This window comes from Carcharhinus amblyrhynchos, chromosome 4 (assembly GCF_965287045.1).
Source record: "Carcharhinus amblyrhynchos chromosome 4, sCarAmb.v2.hapA, whole genome shotgun sequence".
Taxonomy (NCBI): domain Eukaryota; kingdom Metazoa; phylum Chordata; class Chondrichthyes; order Carcharhiniformes; family Carcharhinidae; genus Carcharhinus; species Carcharhinus amblyrhynchos.
Window position 1 is genome coordinate 55067645 of NC_137327.1, and position 19059 is coordinate 55086703.

General features: G+C 42.6%; 1 protein-coding gene across 4 annotated transcripts in view; it reads left to right on the plus strand.

Moving 5' to 3' along the window:
• The first annotated feature begins 1099 nt into the window (after positions 1-1099).
• ndrg4 (NDRG family member 4) overlaps positions 1100-19059 on the plus strand; it is a 167067-nt gene continuing 149107 nt past the window's right edge. The window contains exons 1-2 of one of the 4 annotated variants that reach the window (XM_080187193.1): positions 1100-1403; positions 18800-18888. In XM_080187193.1, coding sequence (XP_080043319.1) covers positions 18823-18888 — 66 coding nt within the window. In that variant the 5' untranslated portion in view covers positions 1100-1403; positions 18800-18822. Of the gene's footprint in view, positions 1404-18571; positions 18677-18799; positions 18889-19059 lie in introns of those variants that run through there. The other 3 variants (XM_080187190.1, XM_080187191.1, XM_080187192.1) reach the window with 3 other exon arrangements.

Sequence of the window (19059 nt, forward strand, 5' to 3'; positions counted from 1 at the left end):
TTTGTTGAGGCAGCAGGAAGTGTAACAGAGTCAATGGATGAGGAGCTGGTTTGCGTGATGGATTGGGCCACATTCACAACCTTTTTCAGTTCATTGCAGTCTTGGGCAGAGCAGGAGCCATATCAAACTGTGATACAACCAGAAAGAATGCTTTCTATGGTGCATCTGTAAAAGTTGGTGAAAGTCGTAGTTCACTTGCCAAATTTCCTTAGCCTTCTGAGAAAGTAGAGAAAGTTGGTGGGCTTTCTTAACTATAGTATCGGCATGAGGGACCGCATAGTTTGTTGTTGATCTGGACATCTAAAATCTTGAAACTCTTGACCCTTTCTACTTCATCCCCATTGATGTAGACAGGTGCATGTTCTTCTTTATGCATCCTGAAGTCGATGACAAGCTCCTTGTTTTATTGACATTGAGGGGAAAATTATTGTTGCTGCACCAGATTCTCTATCTCATTCCTCAGCTCTGTCTCATCATTGTTTGAGATTTGACCCAATACAGTGGTGTCCTCAGCATACTTGAAAATTGAATTGGAGGGGAATTTGGCCACACAATCATCTCAAGTCCCATTATTTTCTCCATTACTATTTTTCAAAATTTATATTAAATCTATTACATCTCCCCTTCTGAATTTATGCTACCTGCTGTTAACTGTGCATTCAAGATTAACATCACATGCACAGATTGAATATACAACCTTATTCTTTCATTCAATTCATTTATGCATATGGTAAAAAGGTGAAGCCCCAGAAGAGATACGTGGCGGAATAATATGTAGGATAAGGCTTTCACATTCGAAGCCAATCCACTTAGTGACATATTGGCACGGATCACATTTTACTGATCAGAGAACAAGCCATTAACTGGGTCATCGCAGCGTAGGCTCACACTAGACAATCAATGTTATTACTTTATATTGAGTTGGACTGATGGGTCTGTATTTGCTTCTGTCTGTTTTGTCATCGATTTCTGAGTACAAGCAACGTGTTAACTCATTTCAAATCTCCTAATGCTTTCCCCGCCCCACGGTCCATTTGTTCCCCAGAATGACTGTCAGTCATTGGTGTATCTGAGTGCTGCTGAATCGAGTGGCAGTGAATGTTCTGCCATAAGTGGGGATGCTGGGTGACTATTGGAGGCTGGATCTGAGCATCGCCGGAGTCTGGCAGCGATGTTGTAGGAGTGGGTGTCTCCTTGTTTTTCCCGCTGTGTCCCGGGTCAGTGAAACAGGGCTGTCACTCTAGCGAGTGAGTGGCCAGCAACTGGAAGCCTCTTTCTGCAGAGAGACTGACAGCGCTGAATAGAGTGGGGACAGTTTCCATTCCCACACAGGTAGTCTGGAACCGGGATCCCAACCCGGGACAAATCGGGTCGAAGTGGGCGGAAATTCCTGCGGAACTAAGGTATTTATTTGCAGCAGAGTTGGGGTCCGTGCACCAATTCCAGTGATCTGCTTATTGCTGCCGCCTCGTTTTTCTTTCTAATCAGCTGAGTTGAAGAGCAGGCAGATTTTAGTATTCAACTTCATATTCCTCTTAGCTTCGGGTTAGAAGTGTTCCACGCTGGAGGTGACCTCTAGCCTCTAAGTCCTAACGTCTATTTTTGATTGTTTTGGATCAATTTTCTAAGAATGAATAGAATTTAAGAAGTTCGAGTTAGGACACACATTAGTTTGTGTGTATTTAGAAGACTTTTAATTGTATTACCTGAAATGTGAGTGTAGTATAATAACTTCAGTCTCCGGGAGGTGTTCAATAAAAGCTTGGGACTGGCTATGATTTTGCTTCCACAGTCTGGGGGGACATTAACCACTAAATTGTGGTGGTTAGGCAAGAACAGGATTTCTTTTGCGAAAATATACTTTATTCATAAAATAGCTGAAAGATATGTAACAAAACATTTCAAATTGTCAAAACAGGAAAGTGCAATGATATTCACATTTTCTCCAGACATCAAGATGCACTCTGAGGCGTTTCAATTCAGTAATGAGAACATTACAGGCATTTCAATATTTTCATTTCAGAAAGTACAATTATCTTCAATTTATGGACATTAGTCATGTTGCACTCTGAGCTGATACAGTTAGGATTAAGCACACAATCTGAGGGGTTTTGCAAAGTTACCACCTTCAAAGTCAATTGATTGAAAGGCCTTACAGCGTGGCCTTTCCCCATTGCACCTTGGTAATTGCTGCCCCAAGATTGAGTGCATCACATAGTCCTTGAATATGCCAGTCTGCAACACACAGTTGAGGACAGTTCTTTGTACTGGAAGGTCAACAAGTTTCGGGCAGACCAAAGAGTGTCTTTCACTGAGTTGACGAGCTCCCAGCAGCATTTGGTGTTTGTTTCAGTTTGCATCCCGGGGAACAGCCTGTAGAGCACAAAGTCCTGCTTCATTGAGTTGTTCGGGATGAACCTTGACAAATATCTCTCCGCAGACTTATTTGTAAAGGCACATTCCACAAGGAGGTTTGTGAACATTTTTTCACCCCTGCAACTGCTTCAACTGAAGTGTGTAGTGGTGCAGAGACTTTAGCCAATGTAGATCTTTGCGTTTGTTTGAGAGCCAAAAGGAATTTTTTTAACATATTTTACTCCATTCTTAAAGTTACAAAATCAATGCTCAGAATGGACCAAGCAAACCCAAATCCATTCCTTGCTCCAGAAAAAATTCAAATTCCAATTGAATCCAATTCATGGTCCCCTTAAGAGAAACAAACAAGATCCAAGCTGACCCAATATAAGGCGTTGCATCCCATCTTGTGCTTGATCGAACGGTTGATCTTAGCTAAAAGGCTAATTAAAATTTCCCACTTGTGCAATGAACAGGAGACAGCTAGTCCCTGTCCCAGCAAGCAGTTAAGCAACTTAAGGAGTGGGTGGAAGAAAGGGGATAAGGGTAATGATGTTAACAATTGTTTCTGAAACATTTTATTATTAAGACTATGTATTGCTATTGTCCTTGTCATTTTAAATTGTTTCTAGAATTACTTTAGAGCTCTGAAGTTTCATTTGTTGTAGTTATTTTGGATATAGTTTGCCCTGCTGTTTGATAGTAACTCCTCTGTTGTGCTGGATTACCTTCCATTTACAGCATGCATCATTAGGGGCTGGTAACTGAATTCACATTGTAAATGTTACTGCAGCAGATGAGGGTAAATTATGCATGTAGAAGTGAGAACAGAAATGCAGACATTCCTCACACTGCCACACTGTATCTTTGACCTGATGTGTGTGCACACATATAGTATAGCTGACATTAAGATACATGTGGGATGTCATAGAATCTTGTAATCAAGGCTAAAAATGGGACAGCAGAAATGCATCAAGTGGACAAATATGAGACATTTAACCTTCTATTCTGATTGCAAATTTTCAGGGAGGTAAAGTTGGAATTCAGAAATTAGTAGCCTTTATAGGCAGGCAACATTGTTATCAAAATGTGCTATAACTTCCTTTTTGTTGAACAGTCTGCTTTATTTTACTATCCTTTTGATCTTGATACTGAAGCAAAATATGGGTCATCCTAATGAATCATTTTAAAACAACATGGACATGAGGAGGAGTGAATGGAGGAAAAGCAGAATATTTTGGCTAAAGGTTCTTCTCCATGAGTGCTCTATGTCGAGTATAGTCTGAGAAGTCTGTGATTGGATAGAAATGTTGACACATCCGAAACAAAAATGGGAACAGACATGGAAAAGGTTTCCATTAAAGACTGATGACAAATGCTGAAGTGAGGAATGCAGCCAGAAGGGAAAATGGAATTGATGGCCTCAACAAGAAACCATCTGCAGAAGTGAATGAGGCACTGCAGATCATACAGCATGAAAATATGCATAGCAAATAATTGTTCTGGAAAGAAGAGATAGAAGATGTATTAGAACATAAGAACATAAGAAATAGGAGCAGGAGTAGGCCAACTAGCCCTTCGAGCCTGCCCCGCCATTCAATAAGATCATGGCTGATCTGTCTTGGCTCAGCTCCACACTCCTGCCCTCTCCCCATAACCCTCAATCCCCTCTCTTATCAAAAACCCATCAACCCGCGTCTTAAAAATATTTAGCGAGGTAGCCTCCACCACTTCAACGGGCAGAGAATTCCAGAGATTCACCACCCTTTGAGTGAAGAAGTTCCTCCTCGACTCCGTTCTAAACCGCCCCCCCTTTATCTTGAGGCTGTGCCCCCTAGTCCTACTATCCTTTCTGAGCGGGAAGAGTCTCTCCACCTCTATCCTATCCATCCCATTCATCATCTTATACGTCTCAATGAGATCACCCCTCATTCTTCTAAACTCTAATGAGTACAAGCCTAATTTATTCAGCCTCTCCTCATAGCTCAACCCCCTCAGCTCCGGCATCAGCCTAGTAAACCTCCTCTGCACTCCCTCCAAGGCCAAAATATCCTTGCGTAAGTACGGCGCCCAAAACTGCACACACTACTCCAGCTGCGGCCTCACCAATTAGAAACAAGAGAATGCAGAAAAGCAAAGAATTTCCACTGCTATATTTCAGATCTTGCAAATTTATGTCATGGCAAGAATTTAAACAAAGACCACAAAGAATGGAAACAAGATAAATAGGAAAGAAGACATTAACAGCAGAACCTGAGGTTGATGAGGCTTAAAAATAAGTAAATTTGTCTTGGCATTTAAAAGTAAAAGCCAAATGGGAAGAATTTACCTCAGTTCAAAACTTTATTAGAGCATTGAGAATGTTGGGGCTCCATCCTAGAGAAAGTACAGTTAATCTTTAAAAATGCTATAAAGTAGGTGCAGTAGAATGCTGTGTTTTATGAGGATATAAATGACAAAAGTTAAAAATATGCGTTCTTTTTTATTAGCACAATGCAGATTTGACAATACTATGAAATAAATGTTTATGGTTATAAACATGGGACATAGACCACTGTCAGTGCTTAAGGAATCAAGAATGAAAGGTCTTTGAGACAAAATTAAATGTAGAGCTGGATAAATTTCTTCGATGAAGCTGTGGAATTCACTTCCAGGGATAGTGGCTAAGACAGAAGCTATCAATATTCATGATTAATTTGGAGAAGTAAGTGAAGCGAAAGGGGGGAAAGAGAAGAATTATTTGTTTGAGGTGGGGGTGGGGAGGGGAGGGTTTGAGTAAATGCCATGTGGAATGGTCTGTTTGAATGTTTTCATTTGTTTAGGAACAGACTAGTGTATAATCAGAATTGATCAAATTTTTAAAAGCTGTGCAACCTAATTACAAGGTCAAGACCATGAATGTTGGACACCAGCCAGAATAAGAGTAGAGAAAATTATGAAAATGATCTTGCCAAATAAATTTGAAGTGGCAAATGAGCGTGAAAACGGGAGAGAATCGGGCCCATTTTATGAGTGAGCCCCAAACACAATCGTACAGCACTTAGAAAAAGAGTCCAAGTGTGATTCTCAGCAGCATGGGGTGGAGCCTATTCATCCTGGGAAGCTGCATGCTGAGCTGTAGGAGCACCATTGCGCAGAAGCCCCAATTCGCCAGTGCATTGTGTATAGTGTGTATGCTGTGTACTGGAAGATCTGTCACTCCCCCACATCCCTTCCCCTGTTTGCCACCCTGGTCATTCGCCCCTACCCCCCATGGCCCCAATTGCCATCACCCCATCAACACCCCAAATGTCCTCATTGTCACTGTCCCCGAATGCCACCCTGGCCAATTCTGATTTTTAGACTGTTGCTTTGAATAATCCCTCTAGTATCTGTTCTTGGAAGAGATACTTAGTATGAGTTGTTTCTGAGTTTTGTTTCATTTTCTGTTGGCTTTTGTCCCAGTTCTAGGTTGTACCAAGTCTTGTTGTCAATACAATGGTGTTCATGGAGTATTAATGTGTTGTGATATTAATGTGAATATTGATTAGCTTTACTGTGCAGGATAAGTTGAGGGTTAGACCACTGTACCAAATTTTTTGCTGAGTTTGCGGTTCCTTGGTTTTAAATAATTTATTCCCCTTTCTTGACTTCCTCTGGAGCAAACATATGCAGCTAAGCTGGAGGGTTAATTACTGACTACCAACCCTCTGTTCAAGCTTCTTGCATTAAGTTTGGCAGCTAAGAGACTTGTAAGTACAGTTTAGGTATAATTTCTTCATGTCTGGAGTGTGGGGGGTGGTGGGAGCTCATTCAGGTCCTTAATTTCTCACAACACATGGCTGAGCTTGATAGATTAGTGCATCTATAATCCTACTCTGGTGGCAGGCCACTGTACTCTGTCTACTATGATTTAGAGCGAATGTAATGGTTTTGACTAAACCTGCAATCTGATTTGGACTAATTCTTGTCAAATGGATGCAGTGTTGGTCTTCAGGCTATGGGATTAAGGGTACAAATGCAGCCCTGACAGCGAGATGAATAAAATACTACAACTACTAAATTGGACCTTATCGTGCTGAAGCATCTCAATGCATCCCACAATTAACTTTTGGAGTAGTGACTGGTATTATATAGGATTCCTCTGACTCTGCCTGTGTAAGGGTACTGCCTAAAATTAGTTTAAATGGCCTTAAACTGTTGCATATTTTGGCACAAATCCACAGTATAAAAACATCCACAGTAGGAATTAGAACATTTCAAAAGTGATGTTGATTGCTTTATGTTAAAGGTATTCAGGATTACAGACCAAGGTAGGATATTTTGTTACAATGCAGATCAGTCATAATGTAATTAAATGGCGGAACAACTCATGGTCTGAATGGCCTATTCCTGTTCATATCAGTAACTGTCTAAGTGGAGGATCGTGGTATTCAACATACAGCTGTCACTCCATTGTACAATTCACAGCTTGTAAAAGTTACATAGAATTTATAGTAAAGAAATAGGGCACTTGGCCAAACAGGTCTACATCAGTATTTATTTTCAACATGAACCTTTGCTTACTTCATTAACATACATTTCTATTCTTTTCTCCATCATATGCTTAACAAATTTCCCTAAAATACATTGTTACACATCTCAACTACTCCTAGCAGTAATATGTTCCATGTTCTAAATACTCACCAGGTAAACTATATGATTATTTCCACTCCCCTTCCTTTCTTCACAACCCTGCTAGCACGAAAAGGTCAGAGAATTGTTGAATGAAATCATACCATAGGTTTCATTTGGCAGGGTAAAATTACTGATTGTGTCACTCTGTAAAGTAGTTATTTAGGATAGGAATTCCTCACTAAACTGAGGTTTCTGTTTATTTTACAGGTTAAAGGTTATGTATGATATAACTTTACTAGATTGCTGTTTATTCAGCTGGATAAAAGTTACCAATTAATTGTAGAGTAGTTTGTTCAGTCATATGAAGATTGATCATTGAATTATTAAGAAGAGCAATGTTACTCTCTCATAGACAATTCATTAAACAGAGGATAGGTTTTGCACTAGTGTTTTGCTCCTATTTACTCAGAAGGGTAAGATTTATTCATTGTGTAATTGAATGGAGTTCTTTATTCCATTTAGAAGCTTTCCTTTAACTTCGTGGCATTACTGTTTATTCAGCAGGATAATAAATTTTTATTGTGTATCTTGTCACAAACCATGCTAATGTTACCTGCTAGGGCGTTCCAACTTGAAATATCAGTTCGTGGTGGTATATAGTTATGCTTTAGGAATGTTGTGAGCAATCATGTGAAAGCCCAGTGAGAAGAATCAGTTCAGTCATCATATAACATGTTAAAGACTATTTATTAATTAAAGAAAAGACAAATGCAGATGACTAGGACTACAATGTTTAAAAACAATTAAAAGAGCAAAGAAAATTACAGCACAGGTACAGGCCCTTCAGCCCTTCAAGCCTCCACCGACCATGCTGCCCAACTTAACTAAAACCCCCTACCCTCCCGGGACCATATCCCTCTATTCCCATCTCATACATGCACTTGTTAAGATACCCCTTAAAAGTCACTACTGTATCCACTTCCACTACCTGCCCTGGCAATGAGTTCCAGGCACCCATCACTTTCCGTGTAAAAAAAAAAGTCTGCCTCGTATATCTCCTTTAAACCTTGCTCCTTGCACCTTTAAACCTGTGCACCCTACACCCTGAGAAAAAGCTTCTGACTATCCACTCTATCCATGCCTCTCATTTTCTTGTAGACTTCTATCTGGTCTCCCCTCAAACTTCGTCACTCCAGTGAGAACAAACCAAGTTTCTCCAACCTCTCCTCATAGCTAATGCCCTCCATACAGGCAACACTATGGTAAATCTTTTCTGTACCCTCTCCAAAGCCTCCACATCCTCCTGGTAATGTGGTGACCAGAATTGAACACCATATTCCAAGTGCGGCCTAACTAAGGTTGTATAAAGCAAATCACAAAACACACACAAGGCCGATTCTCCCACAAGTGCTGAGTTGGTGAGAAAACTGTTGTAGATCACGACTGTTTGTTTGTTTGTTTGTTTGTTTGTTTGTTTTTTCAGTGCAGCTTCAGACCTGAATTTCCCCACTCTGTGCAATGTAGAGGTTACAATCGGGAATATCATTAAAAGCCCGGGGGAGTGGGGGTGGAGTCTGACAGCTCCGGAACTCTTGCGCCTGTTCAGTGGCTCCAATCTGTCAGTCTCTCTGTTTGCTGGCCAGCCTGGGACCCTTGCAGTGCTCCCCTCCCACAGCCCAATCGTGACCCCCGCACAACAATTCCCGGGCCAGCCCTGACCCTCCCCCGCTACCCCCTGCCCTGGAGCACCCTGATGTCCAGCCCATCTTCCCCATTCCCCCAAAACAGTGGCGATCCCCCAACACTTTCACTCCAGCGGATCACCACCCTTTCCTGCTGACACCCTCCCCCCTCCCCCCATCAACTCCCTCACGGGAGGCAAGACACCCCCTTCCCCCGGCAGACCATCCCCCTCAGCCCGCCCCGATCGCTGGCCTCCATCCAGCCTAGATCTATCCCCATGCAGTGGCAGCGGGACCCTCCCAACCCCACCAATTACCCCTAGGCCCTACCTACAAAACGCCTCACCCTCTTGGCACTGCCTGATGCCTGCTGGTCAGTGCCAGGGGTGCTGGCTGCCACTGCCAGGGTGTCAATGCCCAGGGGGCACCGCCCCTCTTCCCCCCCGCTGCCTGGTCCTGCTGGGTGGGCCACAATTGCCTCCCCTTCATTCTGGCGCTGTTTCCCGCTTGTTCCCCGAAGTGGGGAGCTACTCTAAACCCCACCAGAATGAGATACACCTGGTAGGGTGAGAGATTCAATCGGGCCCAGCAATTCCCAATAATGATATGTAAAACATATTTTAAAAAAAGATTCAAATCGCTTATCTGTCTTCCTGCTGGTTTCCAGCATGGTCTGGATTCCAACTGTCCTCCGACTCTGGGAGATGTAAATCCAGGAGAAAGGCTGACAACACAATTCTACCAACCAGAAAAGTTGCAGGTCATTTTGGGAGAATCAGGCACACAGTTTCTGCAGAAATTACCCCTTGTTTCAGCCAGCATCTTGTTCATTTAGTAGGAAACAGCTTACCTAGATGACTGACTGATTAGCAGAAATATATACATGCTCATTTCTAGAGTCATATGCTTAATTGTCTTTGAGTATTGCAGTTATGTTTGTGTGTATTTGTCTTTTCCTTAATTTACTAAATACAATGACTGGATTTTTTTTCCACTGGGGCTTCATGTGACTTCTCACGCCATTCATACAATCATAGAAACCCTACAGTGCAGAAGGAGGCCATTTGGCTCATCGAGTTTGAACCGACAACAATCCCACCTAGGCCCTATCCTTGAAACCCCACATATTTATCCTTCTAATCCCTTTTAACATAAATATCTCAGGACAGTAAGGAGCAATTTAGCATGGCCAATCAACCTAACCTGCACATCTTTGGACTGTGGGAGAAAAACGGAGCACCCAAAGGAAACCCATGCAGACACGGAGAATATGACCAATCAAACCCAGGTCCCTGGTGCTGTGAAGCAGCAGTGCTAACTACTGTGCTGCCCCAAAAGCAAAACTATACACCACCATTAACCGGTGTTTCAAGTTGCAGGTAAAATCACTGAGGTTCATGACAGAAAATTGGGAGCTCATTTGGGATCCTAAAAAGCTTAATTCCTAGAGTGTAGGGAATTTTGACATTTTAAACACAACTAGAGTGAGGGCCATGTGAAATTAAGGGAGAATGTGTTATTGAAAGCAATAAGGCTGCAAAGAAAATGTCTCTTGATCAGACTTGATCTTATCTGGAAGCAGACAATATAACCAGTGAGTTTGTAAAGACATTTCATTCTTAAAAAAGGTAGATGTGCCATGGATCTGCCTAGTAACAGCAGCAATAAGAAATTAACAAGGTGTGATATGATGTGACCAGTTTAACAAAGGTAGAAATCTGCCAAGCCACAGCAGTACCCAACATTCGAAAGATGTGACTTTCTGAGTAATGTGATTAGCAGACATCTAGACAGAACTAGACTTAAATTGCCCTATTAGTGAGAAACAGCTTACTTAGATGACTGGGAGATCAGTGTAGATAAACACATGCCTATTTCTAAAGTAATGGAATCTGAGAGATGCAGACAGCCAAATACGCAGAACGAAGAATCAAAGAGGAAAATGAGACATCAAATGACAATCAGGTGTACTAATATAACCCCTTATAGCTAATTATTGTGACTAACTTTCTGGAGCCTTCTTCCTGTCACAGCTGCTGATAAGCATGACTTAGTTCTATAATTGAGACCCACTACTAACTTAGCAAGAGGTCCTCTATCCTTGCTCGGAATGGGGTAATGATCCATGTGATGCATGTTCTTAAGAATATGGTGCAAACATGGAAGAGGTCCTTAAGAGGCTTAAGGAAGTTGGCATATATTTGAAACATGAGAAATGTACTTTTCAAACTGATGAAGTTACATACCTCAATTTCAAAGTGAATGCAAAGAGGTTGCAGCCGCTCGCAGATAAAATGAAAGTTATTAAGGGAGTGCCTGCATCCAGGAATGTGACAGAACTGAAGTCATTCTTAAGAACATAGGAATTATTAGGCACAGAAACATAGGAATTGTATGGCACAGTGGTTAGCACTACTGCCTCACTGTGCCAGGGTCCTGCGTTCAAATCTGGCCTTGGGTCACTGTCTGTGTGGAGTTTGTATGTTCTCCCTGTGTTCTGCATGGGTTTCCTTTGGGTGCTCCAGTTTGCTCCTACTGTCCAAAGATGTGTGGCTTACATTGTTTGGCCAGAAGCCCTTGATTCCAAATAAACCTGTTAGACTTTAAACTGGTGTTGTGAGGCTTCTTAATATGCTCACCCCAGCCCATCGCCAACATCTCCACATCATACCTAGTTATATGGGTGTAAAACATTTCAGGATACATTTGGAGGACACAGTGAGTTCTCCTAAGGTTGTAGCTTACATTCATCTCTAAAGTAACATTTATCCTTTAGCTGATACCATTGAAACTGATTTGTGGGATCTTGCTGTGCACACTTTTGTCATTTGCTGTCTTGTCAATCTGTGCTAGTTTTCAATACACTGGAAAAGTTGTTACGGAGAATTCCCAAAGATTGTCACAAATGACAATCAGGACATCATCTCAATATACCACCACTTTGGGGATGGTCAGTGAGCTATTCAACCACTAGCTTTGTCACTCCTCACTGATCCATTGCCTCATGTCACCACTGCCACTGTTCTGAAACTGGTCACTGGGCGCTGTGACAGCATTGTCTAAGTGACTTTCTATTTGCTTTTCTCTTCCTCCTTGTCCTGAAAATACATGGCATACTTTCGGCGCCTTCACCTGTAGCCCAAGCTGGGGACAACAAAACCTAGATTACTACATGTCCTGGCAAAATGTTGCTGCTGACGGAGAGGGCAAGTTGAACTCACACTAGTGGACCTTTTGTTCTTGGGACAAGAGAAACCTTAAGTGTGTAAATACATCCTGGAACAAGAAAGAAGTTGCATTTAGACCAAGATGTTCCAAAGCACTTTACAACCAATGAAATACACTTTAAAGTGTTGTCACTAATATAGGAATATGGCAGCCAATTTTGTGAATAATAATGTTTCATAAGCAGCAATGTAATAATGATCAGATAACCTGCCTTGGATAAAAACAGAAAATGCCAGAAATACTCCGCCATTTCTGGCAACATCTGTGGAGAGAGAAATAGTTAACATTTCAGTGACCTTTCATCTCTCTGATGAGAGGGCAGCTTGAAATCACACTAGTGTATAGTGTTTCATTCTTATGCTGAAGTACTTGTGTAGAGATTTAGGTACATGAGAAGCAGTGACAGACGTGAACCATTAACTCTGTTTTATTTTCCACAGATGTCATCTGGCCTGCTGAGCACTTGCGGTATTTTGTGTTTTCATTTTAGATTACCAGCATCCATTGTGCTTTGCTTTTGTTAAATCTGTTTTAGATGTTGATCTTGGAATGTATGTTCAACAAAACATTGGAGAAAACTCTGCTGCTTTTCTTCATGATAATGTTGCCATATATTTTATGTCCATCTGTGAGGAAAAATTGTCTCTGTCCAATATCTTATCTGAAAAACAGTACCTCTGAAAGTTGCACTCCCTTTAAGTATGCTCTCTGACCATAGATAGCATCCTACAGAGCAAATGAATGCTGGTCCATGAAGAGGATATTCTGAGCAGGAGACTGCGAGTAATCTACTTCAGAGTCCCCTTCTGGTAAAACACCCTCATTCCACCTAGTCGTGCCAGGCAATAGGCACTCAAAGTGATCAATCTGAGTAGCCTCCTACTTTGCTCATGTCCCAACACACTTTCCAACCTTTAGATTCGTATCTAGCTAAAGCATTTCTGCAGTTGAAATCTCTTGTCTCGTTTTGTGCTGCATTGCCTTTGAGTGTTGTGTTGCCTTGTCTGTTGTCATGAGTTGTTAAATCCACATCCTACTGCCATGTGGCCTGGCACACAGGAAACCAAACCCAAGTGTTGTGTTGGCGTGTGCTCAGCTCTGTTTCAGAGATTTTGGATCCTAAATGCTGAAAGTTGCAAAATATTGGCATAAATCAAAGTCTTATCTAATCTTGTCTTCTAAGTAGGCCAGGGGTGGAACTGAAGTTAAGACGTATGATTTTGACTTCAACATTGAAAACTGAGCAGCAGGATGTCAGATGAGTTCCAGAGCTTAAAGCAGTGAAATAAATTAAAGGGCAAGATCATTTTCTATGGCCACTTGCAGGCCAGTGATAATTAGTTGTTGTTATGTCGATGGTTTGCACATCATTCAGGTTATCAACAGCACATTGAAGGAAATGTTTGAGTACAAAAATAGTCCTTAGTTTGACCCTATATAAGCTTGGTGACACAATAAGCACCACTGCTTTGGCTTCTCGATGTGAATTACTTGCATCATTCACAACCCATGCAAACTAAATCATCTCAATTCACTGAAAGGAAAGGGCCTGGAAATAATATTGTCCTGGACTTAATTGTTATGATTCTCCTAATCACAATGTTTCAGATACGGCTAATGCCATCAAAAACTCACGTGATGAACTGGAATTGGAACAAATTCAGTATTTGTTTGAACTCAGTTTTTGATAGTATTACTTGCTTCTAACAGAACTGTGCAATTAAATATTTCCTGGTTTACGAATAGTAAAAATTGATTTTATGCTTAAAACATGTTTACACTATCAGGGAACATATAGCCTTGCATGCATTGAATAAAGAATGTGCATTCATATCATAAAATAAAAGCAAATTACTGCAAATGCTGGAATCTGAAACAAAAACAGAAAATTCTGGAAAATCTCAGCCATTGCACAGGTGTACTGATTTCCCATGGAGTGATTGGTAGGTGGGGAGAAGGGAATGGCACAGGAAGCGATCGCCTGAGTGGGGGGGAGCGACGGTGGGGGGGGGGGGGGGGGTGGGGGCAGAGAGGGTGCTGTCCACAGCAGGGAGGTTGCAGGAGATCAGTGCCCTGTGCAAGGGTGACCCTAGCACTTTGCAGCCAGTGTCCTTGGTGAGCTTCGGCTTGGCCCCCTCTTTCTGGTGAGAATCGCATATAAGTTTTTTGCACTGAATGACGTAAGGACATAACATAAGAACTAGGAGCAGGAATAGGCCATCTGGCCCCTTGAGCCTACTCTGCCATTCAATGAGGCCATGGCTGATCTTTTTGTGGACTCAGCTCCACTTACCCGCCTGCTCACCTTAATTCCTTTACTGTTCAAAAATGTATCTATCCTTGCCTTAAAAATATTCAAAGACGTAGCCTCAACTGCTTCACTGGGCAGGGAATTCCACAGGTTCACAACCCTTTGTGAAAAAGTTCCTCCTCAACTCAGTCCTAAATCTGCTTCCCTTTATTTTGAGGCAGCTATGCCCCCTAATTCTAGTTTCATTCGCCAGTGGAAACAACTTCCCTGCTTCTATCTCATTATTTCCTTCGTAATCTTGTATGCTTCTAAAAGATCTCCCCTCATTCTTCTGAATTCCAATGAGGATAGCCCCAGTCTACTCAGTCTCTCCTCATAAGCCAACCTTCTCAATCTAGTAAATCTCCTCTGCACCCTCTCCAGTGCCAGTGTATCCTTTCAAGTAAGGAGACCAAAACAGTACACTGCGCTGCAGGTGTGGCCTCACCTTATACAGTTGCAACATAACCTCACTGTTTTTAAACTCCATCCCTCTAGCAATGAAGGACAAAATTCCATTTGCCACCTTAATTACCTGCCGTACCTGCATCCAATTCCTTGAGATTCCTGCACAAGGACTCCCAGGTCCCTCTGCACAGCAGCATGCTGCAATTTTTTACCATTTAAATAATAGTCCATTTTGTTGCCCTTCCTACCAAAATGGATGACCTCGCATTTACCAACATTGTACTCCATCTGCCAGACCTTCGCCCACTCACTTAGACTAGCTATATCGCTTTGCAGACTTTTAGCATCCTCTGCACACATTACTCTGCCACTCATCTTAGTGTCATCTGCGAATTTTGACACACTACACTTGGTTCCCAACTCCAAATCATCTATGTAAATTGCAAACAATTGCGGTGCCATCAATGATCCCTGAGGCACACCACTAGTCACTGATTGCCAACCAGAAAAACACCCCCACTCTTTGCTTTCTGTTAGTTAATCAGTCCTCTGTCCATGCTAATACATTACTCGTAACACCGTGTACTTTATCTTATATAGCAGTCTTTGGTGAGCACCTTGTCAAATGCCTTCTGGAAATCCAGATACACCACATCCTTAGGTTCCCCATTGTCCACTGCACATGTAATGTTCTCAAAGAATTCCACCAAATTAGTAAGATTGTGACTCGCGGCTCGCTGACAAAACCTGCACCAATTGCGCCTGTTTCCTTGCTCTTTCTGCACATAGAATTGTTTTCATAAGATCGTGCCCAAATTTTCAAGTCTGAAAGAGGGTTCTGATGAAGAGTCATCCAGACTTGAAACATTGGCCAAGATTCCCCCATTGCGACCCGCAACTTTTCTGTTGGGTCGCAGTGGGAGACGTGTGTCTGCGGCCTTGAACAGGGGTTTGCGCATGTGTCGGGAATGCACGCGCATCTCCCGGATCCGGCAAATAGTCAACGGTCAGACTGTGGTGGAAACTGACAGGAAGGCAGGTAAGTCATTTAAATCTTTTCTGCATGTATTTTAAATATGTATATTTGTTCATTTTCGGGACCTTTCAGAACCCGATTGAATCCCCCACCCTGCCAGGAGTACTTAATTCCAGCGGGGTTCAGACGCGTTCCCCTCATTTGGGGAACTAGCAGAAGATCCTGCCAGAATGAAGGGGGAGCAATCGGGGCCCTTCAGGGGGTCAGGTGCTGAGAGGGTGGTGCCCCCTGGGCATGGGCATCCTGGCAGTGTCAGCCTGTGCCCTGGCACTGACCAAAGGGCAAAGTGCCCATGCCCAGGGGCACCTTTGCCCAGCAGGCATCAGGCTGTACCAAGGGGGCAGGGCCTATTATGAGGTGGGGCCTAGGTGTGATTGGTGAGGGTGGAGTGGGGTGCCCTGCTGCCTCTCTGCATTGTGATGGGATGGAGGGAGAACAACGATTGGGGCGGGCTATGGAGGGGTGGCCTGCAGCGGGAGGGTCTGACCCAGAGGGAGATCTGCTGAAGTGAGGGGGGTGGGGGGATCGCCACTGTTCAGTTCACTGTTCAGGTGTGGGGCTCACCGGGGCACTATCTGGAGAATTGCCCCCATTATTTCTGCTGTCTCCGCTGATGCTGTTAGGGACTAGCTTGGGAATTGTTGTGGGTGCTGAAGGGGCAGCACTACGGGGGTGCCGGGCTGGCTAGCAAAGAGGGGGTTGATAGTTTGGGGCCACTGCACATGCGCAGAGTTCCAGAACTGTCAGACTCTGGTGCGAATAGGCCTCACCCCGTCTGGATTTTTAATGATATTCACAAATGGAACCGCTTCAATGCGGAGATTCAGGTGAGAAGTTGAACTGACAGCACAGTCAGGGTTTAGAACAGTTTTCCTGCCAATTCAGCACTTCTGAGAGAATTGCCCCCATTATTTCTGCTGTCTCCACTGATGCTGTCAGGCCTGCTGAGACTTTCCAGTATTATCTGTTTTTGTTGCGTTTATAGCAGTGGTTTTAGAACTTCTTTCCTGGAACGCACTTTTATAAAACGGGCATCACTTATGACCCACTGACCAGGCAAGCTGTAGTGCTGCTGCTGCAGTCACAATCTAAATAGGATATGCAGTACATTTAAAAATTACTTATTTTTCCTTTCATAAAGTACACATAACTTGAATTGTATCGGACAGTACCAAGCTTTTCCTCTTCATGCTGTTTATGTCATTGTCTGAGTCTTGAGATCCTCGTTGTCGTACCGCCTTCTACAAAATGCGAGCTATAAACAGAACATCCCAGTTTTGAATCACACAACATGTTGCAATGTTTTGTGCACATCTCATAATGTTTTGAACAGGACCATAGAACATCTTGCCATGTTTTGGAAAGAACCACAAATATCCCTTGTATTTTTAAACAGGAACCTGGTGGCCCATTTTCAACATCCCCACTTTGAAAAACCTTGGTTTATTTCATGCCTTTCCCAATCTCTGGTGTTACTAAGCCGGTTTGCAGCCAGTTAAATACTTATGAATTGTCGTCAGTGTTGTAAGTTAGGAAATGCAGCAATCAATTTGCAAACTGTCACCTCCAGTAACAGCAATGTGACAATGATCAGATAATCTATTTCTTGCCTTGTGCAGAGTTGAGCAAACTCCGTTGCAGGAGAACCTTGGAGAATTGAGTAGTTAGGTGCACTGTTACCTGATTCAGCAGGTTGTGAATTCAAACTCCTTCCCAGGATTTGAAGACATTTTTTCAGCTGATATTTTAATGCATTACGGAGGAAGTTATGCACTTCCAGAGGTGCCATCTTTTGGATGGGAGTTTGAACTAAGATCTTGTCTGGTTCATCAGGCGCATGTAAAAGATCCCATGACATTGTTCAAAGAAAAGCGGGGAAGTTCTCCCTATGACCTGATCAACATTTCTCCCTCAAACAACATCACTGTGGCCATTTATTTCAATGATGGTTATGAAACTTGCTACGTAAAATTTGACCACAATGTTGTGGCAGGGTCTCCCCTTCAAAAGTACTTCTTTGACTATGAAAAGTTTGGAATTTCCTGAATTCGTGAAAGACATTGCCCAAATGAAACAAATAATAAATGCTGGAAATACTCAGCCTGCCTGGCAGCATCTGTAGAGAGAGAAGAGTTAACATTACTTGGCAGAATTTTCCAAAGAAGTCATTTTGGACTTGAAACATTAACTCTGTTTCTCCTTTTAAATGGAGGAAACTGAATGTGACCTTGGTTCCAGTTTAAAGAATAATTTATTTAGATATAATGCTCCCTTTAAATGGTTTTAGAGCTTTTAAATGGAACAATCTTTATGTCTGTATACTTCCTGTTTTAAAACGCACAGATTACACATCAACATTCTTCAAACTGTAAGAACTGCAAATATTGTTGCCCTCCTGGATGCCCTTTGACTTAGAATCCATAATGTGTGTTATTCGTATTGTAACAGAAACAATAGCTGGAACTTTTCAGCTGTTAATGCTAGTGGCATCTTCCAGTCCCATCGACAGCACACCCCCCGTTGTAGGTTTCATATCGGCAAGGTTCAATGGGTAATCCTGTTGACAACGTCGAGGCTAGAAGACCCCACCATGGCCGAATGGTGGGCTGCCTGTGGCGGATTGTGTGGAAAATCCCATCCATCGTGTCAATGTTGGAAAAACAGTGCAAACACAACTCTGATTGTAGAAAGAGTTTGTCAATCCTCTGAGGGACCCTTGTAGTCGCAGTTTTGGAAACCCAGTGCTGCATGTTCTTATGCTTCCTTTCAAATTGAGTAATGGTATAACAGTGGATTTCTCTTTAAATGCAACAGACAGAGCATCAGTTGACCTTCCCTTTAAATGAAGTCACTGCACATCAGGATGATTTCCCCTTTAAGACATGGACAGTGCATCATTCAAGCTGCCTCTGTCACTGTAACACACTGCAGGTTCCACCTACTGGCTAACTGGGGCAGCCTCTCTGGAGTTGGAGCGGTGGAGGAAACATTCACTAGCTTCCCCTTTCTCCTTGAGAAAACAGCAGGCTTCTGCAGCGCACACCTAGGTGGGAAGTATGGGCAAGCATCACATATTAAAGGGTCAGTCTCCAGAGATCTAAATACTGTATGAGATTTCAAAAAAGAAAGCTGCTTTGCTAAAATGATCAGTAAGTGGTCTCAGTTGTTGTCTGATAACATTGCTCTATGTTGTGGATGTTTCAGGATTTGACTGGCACAGATTGGATATGGCTGGACTGCAGGAGTTACGAATGACAGAAGAGAAGCCTCTGCTGCGGGAGCAGATGTCAATGGTGAGTCACTGTAAGATTTGATTAAAAACAAATGTCTCAGAGACACTTCGATGGGTCAGCTTATTGAGAGCCACCGGCACTTCCTCTATCAATATCTGATTTATGATCTTGAAATCCTTTCCCCAGTGCTTTACAGTGCTTGCCTGTTACTTAATTATAGTTCCTTTGCAT